The sequence below is a fragment of the Pseudochaenichthys georgianus genome, chromosome 20 (genome assembly GCF_902827115.2).
Source record: "Pseudochaenichthys georgianus chromosome 20, fPseGeo1.2, whole genome shotgun sequence".
In the NCBI taxonomy this organism is placed as follows: Eukaryota; Metazoa; Chordata; class Actinopteri; order Perciformes; family Channichthyidae; genus Pseudochaenichthys; species Pseudochaenichthys georgianus.
In genome coordinates, this window is record NC_047522.1 from 22249242 (window position 1) to 22259978 (window position 10737).

The following is a 10737-nucleotide window of genomic DNA, read 5'->3' on the forward strand; positions in this document are numbered from 1 at the left end:
AGAGTGTGTTGCACACGCAGGCTGCTCCTGTGCCCTGACTGCGCTCGTCAAATGTCTCCTCTCAGATTTCTGCAATCTGCTCGGCGCTTGGATGTTTTCTGTGCAAAAACAATTTCAAAGTCCCCCAACCAATATGAGGCCATGGTGAAGGGTCGTCTTGCTGGCGCATTCGCTTTACTTATTAAAAGCGTCCCGTAAGGGCGGTTACTCTTTAACCAGGTTTATAAACTCCCTCCACGGCTTTATTAAATGTAGCCTACTTCACTTGCTTTATTTACGACTTTTTATTTTAATGGTACTATTAACGTTAACTTTACTTCTTGCAAATTAATTTGGTAGTCATATTTGCGGCACATCTATGATAATAACTGGCTTTCAATTGTTGTACATTACGTGAACACTGTGCACCCGTGACTGTTACAGTGAAGGCTCGATAATCAGCTCACGGCATATACTGTAGGTGCAAGCAGGGGTAAAGCGCTATATTTTTATGAGAGGGGGGCGGACCTCACCTCCTCTAGGGGGGGTCCGGGGGGATAAATATTGAAGTTCAATCTGGTGCACTTTGAGAGCAACATGAAGAGATCTATGGATACATCTCAACACCCAAATGAAACGGAACTGGAAACAGATTTTGTATTTCTTTATGGATATTTTACAAATCACTCTCCTTTTAAACTGTATTCTTGTTTTACTGTCATATAGTATTTCATAACTGTTTTTCATTTATGCTCTTATTTTTTTTATGTGGGTGAGTCAAACGGAACAAGGAGACACACCTTGATTTAGGATTTCTGAAGAAGTGTTGTCAGTTGACTTTGACTTCCCTGGAAATGCATTTCTCAACAACACACTCTCACTCCCTAAGCGTCCAGGAGCGACGTTTGGTCAGTGTCCGTGGCGTCCAGTTGTGACGCTCCTAGGCTCCTTCAGCGTCATAAAGGGACGCAAATAGCTTTCAACTGATTGCAATGTCTATACATATATTTCATAATTGTAATAATATTATGTGTGTAGTTGGATGTTGTCAAGCTTAACATATCCTGTCATAGTGAAATGTCAATGAATATAAAAACCTTTCAGAAATTCGAAATATATTTGTTACACAGTACACAGTCACCTTGCTAACTGAATCATGTTGCTAACTGAGGGTCCACCATGTGCTCATGACATGATAATATTAGCCACAAATGTCCACCCTGTCATGTCATGGTACAAATAGTTTGCCTTCATTTCATTATTATCCAAATACTTTTTCCATTAACTGAAACATATTGTTGAGAAAGGGACTAAATAGCTTTCTGAAAATGTACATGTTATAATCACTATGTAATTAAAATGTATTTACTCTACTTTGAATCTGTCCTTTTCAGCTTGGACACATGTTGCTGCTTGCATGTACATTGTCTGCCTGCAATTAGTTTATAAAAAGTGTGGGAGCTCCAACATCCATTTCTAACAGCATAACGTACTTAACACAATGAATATGAAGTTCAATGGAAAATCTCATCTTTCTTTCTTGGAAATGGGGAAGTCTCAAATGCACCGTATGGTGATACTGACTCTAAAGCAACATAAAACTCCTACTTGTGGAGTTGTTGATATGATTATCATAATAATAATATAAAGAAAACGTGATTTATTAATGATTATTTTGAATAAATATAAACCTATGTAGCTTGCATAAGTAAATACTTTCCACTCTGGAGAAGGAAGTGCATTTCATAAATGTTTTTTTCAAAGCCTTCACAAGAATCTAGATAATATTTCATCAGAATTAATCAGAACTCAGGATCATGTGAGGGTTGTGGACACACCTGCAGCTCCACCCAGCATGAAGGAGTATCCAGGTGTATAAATACATGCATGCATTTGATACAAAGTCAAAACACTTGAGACACTTGACAGTTGACTAACTTCTCTTAGTGACAATGGCAAATCAAATGATGTGTGGAGGATGGAGCGGAACAAAGGACGCTACTGAGGAGACTCAGGAGACTTGTGATGCGGTGAGTTCTCAATCTACGTTCATTCTTCACAAGCTCCACAGACTACCCTCTGGTCTGGCCTAATGATACGTTTGTATTTCATTTGTACCCAGGTGAAGGATCAAGTGGAGAACATATTCAACCAAAAGTATGTGGTGTACAAAGCAGTGAAATACCGGTTAGCACTTGCGGCAGGACCATACCTCACCATAAAGGTAAGGAATATTGAGATTTATGAAAAAAAGCGTGAAAGCCTCAGATAGCGTGTTTGTCTTTATATCATATACAAGAATAATCAATTAACCAAATACATTTAGGGGGGGACGCACGGACAGAAACTCCCTCTGGAGGGAAGACAGGGATTGTAGCCTTTGCAGACGACATGCACTAAAACCTATAGAACACACCGGACAGAGACACAAACCCAAACAGCAGAATAGGGCTCTTTAAATCTACTGCAGGTCCAATTCATCGCAGGACAGTTTACTCCAGTTTGACAGAAGCTTCACATTTATCAGATTTATATTTTCAGATGTGACATTCCCCTCTCTTTCCTGCAGGTCTTTGCTGGAGAGGAGGACTACATTCATCTGAGTGTCTTCCAACAACTTCCTTGTAATGGAGGAAAGGTTGAGCTGGTCAACGTCGTACAAGGAAACACCAAAGACGACCCCCTCTGCACTTTTTAACGTTGACATGATCTTATCAACAGTGTAATACTTAAAGGCAGCAGTCTGATATTAAAATGCTCTACTTCTTTATCCTGAAATGATTAAAGAATGATTTGGAATCCGTCACACAGAGATACAGATATGTGGTGTTGGGTAGCAGCAAGTTGAACGCATTTCCTTTTAAATAAATAATAAAGAAAGCATTACAAATCTCAAAATATGTCCTCTGGTTCTTGTGTGTAGCGTTTGATTTTCTTTAGTGAAGTCTGATTTCTAAAATAGTTGTAATCTTGGCTGGAGTAAATCATTATAAATGATAAAAAGGTAACCCTTTAGTTTTTACGCATCTTAAAACAGACACGGATTCTCATGTTGAGTTTTGATTTCAAAAACCAGGAAGCATGTTTCACTCTCAGTTACTTGATGTGCCTCTAAGGAGAAAACAGGTTTCACACATTGTTCAGATTTAAGAAAGTGACTGCCATCTTTCCTGAGTGAAGCCAAAGATAATGACAGAGGTGTAAACATATAACATTACTGATTAAAATGGTTACCTTCAGACTTCTGTCACTGACAACATCGTCCACATTCAGCTCTGATTGCACACCCTTTACCTGGAGACAAGGAAGGACACACAGATCAAATGTTGATGACTGACTAGTTATTTAAATATGGAATATATTAAATGTACTGTTGCCTAAAAACAGCTTGTATAACTCCACACACAAAGATATCACCTGGCTGTGAAGAAGTATCATATTCTGTTACCACACTACTACAGTAGAGGAGAGAAAGAAACAATAAATACAAATAATAATAAAAGAAAAAAATGTTATTATTATTTGTTATTGATTATTTTTTATTTAATATAAAACTATGTATAAGAAAATACTTCTACCCTGGAGAAAGAAGTGCATTTTATACATTCATTTGTATTTTTGCCTGAACAACAATTTGGAAATGATTTCTTCAGAAATGAACCAAACTCACCAGGATCACGACGAGAGGGTTCTGGATTCACCGGCCGCTCCAGAGGCTTCACTTGAGCACCACAACATTATTGTCAAAATACTTCATCACAAGCAGAAAGTCCTGCATTCAAATGTTACTTTGATAAAAAGAAGAAAGGGTTATCAGCCAAATGTATTTAAAGTATAAAAGGTCAAAGTAATCATTGTGCAGACAAATGTCCTTTATGTATATCATTATAATTACATGTGTTAATTTCTGGATAATATTGTTGCATCAAGAAGCATTTTGCTGTTGCAGACAAACAAAGTTCTGATTGCCTTTTTGTAACATATGAACTCTTTTGTGACTCAAAGAGTTAGTCCACTAGTTAGATTTTGAGAGATGCATTTTGTAGCTCAAGCTGTTAAATACATGTTGTGTCGTGAAATCACATTATTTGTACCCGATAACCTGTTTCAAAAGTGCAATACTTAATGGTTGCATTCTCGTATTAAAATCTGTCTAAAAGTTTATGTAAAATTCAATCTGTAAAATAAAAATACTCCAGAGTTTCTTAGACATCCCTCATCTCCCTCTATTTCAGCCCCGTTAGAGAATAGCTGATCTGGGTCCTGAGCTTAAGCTAATGCCTGCTCAGAATTCCAGCGTCCCTAGCAACCACCTTGGTAACAATGAAAACGTTGAAAAGACACAATTTCTTGAAGTAATCTTCGTAATAACCAGTGTTGGGAAAGTTCACTTTCTACATGAACTAGTTCACAGTTCACACATTTTAAAATGAACTAGTTCAGTTCATAGTTCATAATTCAAAATGTTGAACTAAAGTTCATGGTTTCAAAAATGAACTAATTTATAGTTCATAGTTCTTTTTTCAATACGTTGCTGCGAGCTATTATTTGTCTCCTGTACGATGTTAATGGGCCATTTCAATGTTTACAATATCCTCAGAGGGCCGTACAAGTTATTGACCTCTGCTTAAAAAAACTAAAATCACAGCCCATTCATTTCATTCTGTGCAAAGAAAAAGCAACCTCTGAATCCAGATATCTCACCATGACTCGCGTATGCATGCACGGGTGTGGCGTGACCACCAACACAGAAAGATATGGACACAAGATGTGTGCAAATGTATTTAGTTTCCTATCCATGTGAACATGATTTAAGTGGGGGGGCATGCTCCCCTGGGAAGATTTGTTGCACTTTGAGAGCAACATTAGGAGATATATGGACACATCTCTCAACACCCAAACACAACTGTAAGCAGATTTTCTTTTAATTTATGGATATTTGACAAATCACTCCCCTTTCAAACTGTATTCTTCTTTATTAATAACTGTCATATAGTATTTTATACCTGTTTACTTTATTCTCTTATTTTTTTTATAACTATAATGATCCTATAAAGATGTGCCTTTACCTCACTGGTTGTAGACAAAGCTTCTTATATTCGTTAGCATAGCTAGCTAACCAGATGCTAATGATAACAACACAGTTATTGACTGTCTGATCAGTGTGACAGATGAGCAGATCGCCACTGGGCTTTCAACTAAAGACACAGACACGCAGAAACTGCGGCATGTGTATGGACTTATCGGTACTGCCATTTCTGAAGTGCTGGAGCGGCGTTCTGGTGCTCTCCGTCAGAACTGCACCCCTGTCAGTCGAGACATATACCACGTGATGACACGTTAGGCTCGTGTTGTGTTCAAGGACCCTGACCTTGGCCAGGAAAAACAGGCACTCGCTTGTTTAATTTTTTTGCGGTCTAGATTTCTTTCATTTTTTTATTTTTTGCGTGTGTTTATAAATTACCTCGAGGGCCGTACCAAATTGTCTCGCGGGCCGTATACGACCGGAGGCCGGAGGTTCCCCACCCCTGCCGTAGAGTCTCACTCTGAGCGAGTGCTGCTGCAGCTGCTCTCGGCTTCGTCCATACTAATTCATTCATTCATTCAATGCTCGCCGGTTCCGCGGTTCCGCATTGTTTGTTGTGAGGAGTCTGATATATTTAGTATATTTATATTTTAGTGCGACAGCCAGGGGTGACAGGCGCGTACGCGTCACAGGCAGCTTGCTGTTGCCAGATTGGGTGGTTTTCCGCATTATTTTGAAGCCTAGTTTTAACTGGGTTTTCGGCTGAAAGGCATATGAAATCTGGCACACTTTTGAACGCCGTTATAATACAGTGCTGAGAATGAACGCACTTTTGAACGCCGTTATACAGCGCTGAGAATGAACGCGTTCTTAATTACGTTCATCTAGCGGAAATACAGTACGTTCAGTTCACGTTCGCCCAAAATATGAACGCGTTCATGAACGATCGTTCATGAACGATCGTTCATTGAACGCGTTCAGGTACATCACTGGTAATAACTAGCAAACTAAAGATCATGTACATCCACTGCACACATAATCTGAAATAACAACTCATATTTCTCGCATCAAATGACATCAAAAGGCATTTTAATCGCCAAACTAACCTTAAAATAGGCATTTTCCACCGAGAATAAAACGAAGTTCGGCCATGTTTTTTTTTTCTGCAGGGAGAAATGTGAAGATCACGTGACATAGACGCCAGCCATTGGAATGAATGGTGAAAAAAAACGTAGGGATCTTACAATTTCAGAGGCGTTTTTGTAGAAATACTACGTCCTACGTTGTGGACCAACGTAGTTATTACACGTTTTTTTATGAGACTGGGTTGGATTTCCCCTACATGGATCAATAAAGCTCTATCTCAGTTCCCCCAAATGATTGAAATCACAGACGACACATGGCACTTGAAAACATTTCATTGTCTTTTTAAAAAAACATCTTTTTTTTTACAATTGCTCCCTTTGGAGAAGCACAGGCATGACTGTGTGTGTGTGTGTGTGTGTGTGTGTGTGTGTGTGTGTGTGTGTGTGTGTGTGTGTGTGTGTGTGTGTGTGTGTGTGTGTGTGTGTGTGTGTGTGTGTGTGTGTGTGTGTGTGTGTGTGTGTGTGTGTGTGTGTGTGTGTGTGTGTGCACGCGCTCCACAGCAGGACACACACTCTCAGCTCCAGTCTGGACTTGAACCTCGAGTAAAGCATCGGGCGGAGCTTCACTTCACCTTCGGAGGCGTGTAGTGGATTCTGCACCTCTCACTGAAAACCTGAACACAGGGAGTCAGGAACGTCAGATAAGGACACCGCAGTGGAGTGTGATTATGGGATGTTCTGATTATTGTGAGCTTACCTTCAGACTTCTGTCATTGACAACCTCTTCAACGTTCAGCTCTGATTGCATCAGCTTTAACTGGAGACAAGGGAGGAAAAGGACGTTACTAAATGAAGGTCAGCGCAGATTCATTCACAAGTCTCTCTCTCGTCCAATCAGTGATTAGATCAGCGTTCACTCTCTTAGCCAATCATAGCGCTGCTGTTTAAATCTGCTCTCTTCTCATTTCAAACTGTTGTATATATGGCAAAGCAATACATATGATAATAGTACCCTCAAAACAAAGTCTCTCCTGATTAAAATGTATTATTTTCACACAAAGTACGATGATCAACTTTTATCAATTATATATTACATTTTTTTGCCTACAAATTAGTTTACATAACGAGTCCACACACACATCTATTAAAACTGTATCCAGAAGTTTGTTACGGAAGGTAGTAATATCCCGTTTTCCTTTTAACTCCTTTCTTCTGAAGAAATAGTCTCTAAATCTGTCCACAGTGACTTTAGAAGATTACCCTGACCAACTGGGACATGTTTCCGTAGATTATAGTAAATTAAATATACAAATAAATTGTGAAAATGTTCGTTGTTGGTGATTTGGGTGAAGCGCCACTGAGGGAGACTCCTCCTGCTGCAGATGTCTCTCCCAGCTGCTGGTGTTTGGAGCCCTCTAGCGTCAGGAACAGGACTCACTTTGGTCTGCTCCTTCCCGAGCTGTCTGAGGAGCACCAGGTTGTCGCTGTCTTTCGCTCTCTCTTCTCGCAGTTGTCCCATCACCTCAGATGTTTGGGCGATACAGGATTTGATAGCTTTATCTCTGGTCAGATGGGCCTCCATCATCTGTGGAACACATGATATAAATAGTTGATCATCAGTGTGATGTGAAAAAGCTACGAGGTTTGGTTGTAGTATATAGTATTTTATACCCGTTTGCTTTATTCTCTTGTTTTTTGATAGCTATAATGATCATATAAAGATGTGCCTTTACCTCACTGGATGGAGAACAAGCTTCTTATATTCGTTAGCACAGCTAGCTAACCAGATGCTAATAACAACAAAGCTATTGACTGTATGATCAGTATGACAGATGAACAGATCGCCACTGGGTTTACAACTAAAACACAGCCACCTACACCCCTGTCAGAGATACCACGTGATGACATGTTAGGCTTGTGTTGTGTTCAATGACCCTGACCTTGTCCAGGAAAAACAGGCACTCACTTGTTTAATTATTTTGCGGTCTAGATTTCTTTAATTTTTTTCTTTTTTGCGTGTGTTTATACATTACCTCGAGGGCCATACCAAATGGTCTCGCGGGTCGTATACGGCCCGGGGGCCGGAGGTTCCCCACCCCTGCTTTAAGCAACACACATTTACTGTAAGTCATATCTTTCCAAATGGCAAACTGTTCATACCCTGACCTATTTGCTGCCCTCAGCATTATTGTTGCTGATCCAGGAGGATTAGCAGTGATGACACACACTCTCAGCTGCTGGTGTTTGGAGCCCTCTAACGTCAGGAACAGGACTCACTTTGCTCCTTTCTGAGCTGTCTAAAAGTTTATGTAAAATTCAAACTGTACAATCAGAGTTTCTCTACCACTCCCTACTCTCTATAAAGTTGACTTTGACTTCCCCGGAGAAGGAAATGCATTTGTATGTGTATAAATAATTGTTATCAAATGGGTGGGAGAGTCAAACGGAACAGGGAGACACACCTTGATTTAGAATTTCAATCAATAGTCAATATATAATAAATAAAAAGTATAATAGTCACTATAAAGTAACCTTGGTGTCCCCATCAGAATCGCTCAGTCATCGTGAAAATGTGGCAGAATAATGAAACTCTGAGGTCTTATTATAAATGGCCAAACATGTACACACGTATCAGTACAATGATGAGTCTCTTGAAATGTGTTTCCTTCATTGTATACCGTATTTTATCATTGGATGTACGTGATTCTGGCATGTCCCACACACTGCTCTGCTAACTGCAGTGTGTAATAAGTGAATAAATGATACTAACTTTTCAAAATAATTGTATGGTTTTATTGTCCACAACAAGTTATCTGATAAAAACGAGTCCTTTTGATCATGTATATTCTATTTTCATAATAATATTGAACATTTTGCAAGTGTCCCTGACATTGCTGTCCACCCTGTCATTAAGGGGTAACTGCCCCTGTAAAAAACCATATGATGTTTTCAGTGACTACCACCATTTTGTCTTTCCTCAATGGAGGCTCAGACAGTGGCAGAGTACGTATTTAAACGTATATTTCATAATTGTAATCATATTATGTGTGTAGTTGGATGTTGTCAAGCTTAAAATGTCCACTCTGTCATGTCATGGTACAAATAGTTTGCCTTCATTTCATTATTATCCAAATACTTTTTCCATTAGCTGAAACATATTGTTGAGAAAGTGACTAAACAGCTTTCTGAAAATGTACATGTTATAATCACTATGTAATTAAAATGTATTTACTCTACTTTAAATCTGTCCTTTTCAGCTGGGACACATGTTGCTGCTTGCATGTACATTGTCTGCCTGCAATTAATTTATAAAAAGTGTGGGAGCTCCAACATCCATTTCTAACAGCATAACGTACTTAACACAATGAATATGAAGTTCAATGGAAAATTTCAGCTTTCTTTCTTGGAAATGGGGAAGTCTCAAATGCACCGTGTGGTGATATTGACTCTAAAGCAACATAAAACTCCTACTTGTGGAGTTGTTGATATGATTATCATAATAATAATAATATAAAGAAAACGTGATTTATTAACTCTGGGTTTCCGCTCCTACGACGCTGGTTCACTTCTTACCGGGTGATTGGTCAAATGTTGCTAACCCCGCCCCTTTCATGTGAATGCGCTCTCAGCCGGAGAGAGAAACCCTGGCTTGATTTCATGGATGTATAATAACAACTGGATACAGCGTGGGAGGCGGGGCCTCATTCATTCACTAGCCAGAGTAGCTCTCCACTGTTCGAAGCGCACTCATATTGGAGTTGTGCATAGAAAGCTATCGTGGAACTACTTGAGCAGGTCTCCCTTGAAAAAGAGATCAATGATCTCAATGGGATTCATCTGTATAAATAAAGGTTTGAAATGAAATGAAAATGGCTTCCGGTAGAGAACCGTCTGCAATCTCGTGTTATCACTTTTCTAAAACATTTCCAATTTAGCAAAAGACCAGTGTATTTTTATGATCAAATAGTTTACACAAGAGACGAGCACGACCATAAGACTAGACAAGCTACATCAGGCCATCGACTGGCACCTAAGCCCAGGACACATCTTCTGAAATCTTCCGTGTCTTATAGAGCTATAAAGGAATGGAACTCATGGCCAAACCACCTCGCTGACAGAGAGTCCAGAGCCTCTTTGAAGGGCCATCTACTGATGACCAAGGACCCTTGTGAGCTGTGAACCCTAATTTGATCTCATGCTTTGTTCTGGTGGGGGTCTCGTGCACTCATCCTTGGCTGAGATTGATATTGAAAGTGGATGAGATTGTTGATGATGTTGGAAATTGTTGATGATATTGGTGATGTTGTTAATGATGTCAGGAATGTTGTTGTGTTATTGTTGTATTATTGTTGTATTGTTTTAAGTGCCGGACCCCAGGAAGAGTAGCTTTTGTGAAGAGCAAAGGCTAATGGGGATCCTTAATAAACATAAACATTCCTATGAGAGTTGATCATTGGCGCATGAAGATAAAATGGCCCAACTTTTGAAAGAGCGAAACACAGACTATAACACACCTCATTTGTGTGTATAAGTATACAACACAGGCTATATGCATATACGTTTCCGAGCCCCCCGACCCCACGGAATATCGGCTTTAAAATGAGGAATAACAGGATGTTAGCAGTCAGAGCAACTAAAGCAGCAGTT

At 39.5% G+C, this 10737-nt stretch overlaps 2 protein-coding genes and 1 long non-coding RNA gene across 4 annotated transcripts; 1 reads left to right on the forward strand and 2 right to left on the reverse strand.

Annotated features, from left to right (window-relative positions):
* The first annotated feature begins 1891 nt into the window (after positions 1 to 1891).
* On the forward strand, positions 1892 to 2880 carry LOC117465998 (cystatin-B-like). The gene is made up of 3 exons (XM_034109127.2): positions 1892 to 2009; positions 2102 to 2203; positions 2549 to 2880. Exons 1-3 carry the CDS (start codon positions 1932 to 1934, stop codon positions 2675 to 2677), a joined length of 309 nt encoding a protein of 102 aa, XP_033965018.1. The 5' UTR covers positions 1892 to 1931; the 3' UTR covers positions 2678 to 2880.
* Positions 2881 to 3211: 331 nt separating this feature from the next.
* Positions 3212 to 6165, reverse strand: LOC117465592 (uncharacterized). The gene is made up of 4 exons (XR_004554197.2): positions 6112 to 6165; positions 3650 to 3767; positions 3397 to 3434; positions 3212 to 3273 (listed from the first exon to the last, which is right to left on the reverse strand). It is a non-coding gene; the product is annotated as an uncharacterized lncRNA (long non-coding RNA).
* Positions 6166 to 6583: 418 nt separating this feature from the next.
* On the reverse strand, positions 6584 to 8226 carry LOC117465897 (protein MIX23-like). 2 transcript variants are annotated; one of them, XM_034108990.2, is made up of 4 exons: positions 8124 to 8226; positions 7529 to 7675; positions 6848 to 6907; positions 6584 to 6764 (listed from the first exon to the last, which is right to left on the reverse strand). In XM_034108990.2, exons 1-4 carry the CDS (start codon positions 8220 to 8222, stop codon positions 6714 to 6716), a joined length of 357 nt encoding a protein of 118 aa, XP_033964881.2. In that variant the 5' UTR covers positions 8223 to 8226; the 3' UTR covers positions 6584 to 6713. The 2 variants fall into 2 exon arrangements, with proteins under 2 accessions (XP_033964881.2, XP_071063015.1); XM_071206914.1 differs by lacking the exon at positions 8124 to 8226 and adding an exon at positions 7824 to 7944.
* Positions 8227 to 10737: the final 2511 nt, after the last annotated feature.

Excerpts from the sequence above, each read along its gene's own strand:
- LOC117465998 (XM_034109127.2), top strand. The coding sequence starts at position 1,932 with ATGGCAAATCAAATGATGTGTGGAGGATGGAGCGGAACAAAGGACGCT. Across the intron at positions 2,010-2,101 it reads CTCAGGAGACTTGTGATGCG|GTGAAGGATCAAGTGGAGAA; the intron begins GTGAGTTCTCAA and ends ATTTGTACCCAG. Across the intron at positions 2,204-2,548 it reads GACCATACCTCACCATAAAG|GTCTTTGCTGGAGAGGAGGA; the intron begins GTAAGGAATATT and ends TCTTTCCTGCAG.
- LOC117465897 (XM_034108990.2), bottom strand. The coding sequence starts at position 8,222 with ATGACTTACAGTAAATGTGTGTTGCTTAAAGCAGGGGTGGGGAACCTC. Across the intron at positions 6,908-7,528 it reads TCGGGAAGGAGCAGACCAAA|TTAAAGCTGATGCAATCAGA; the intron begins GTGAGTCCTGTT and ends CCTTGTCTCCAG. Across the intron at positions 6,765-6,847 it reads TCAATGACAGAAGTCTGAAG|GTTTTCAGTGAGAGGTGCAG; the intron begins GTAAGCTCACAA and ends CCCTGTGTTCAG.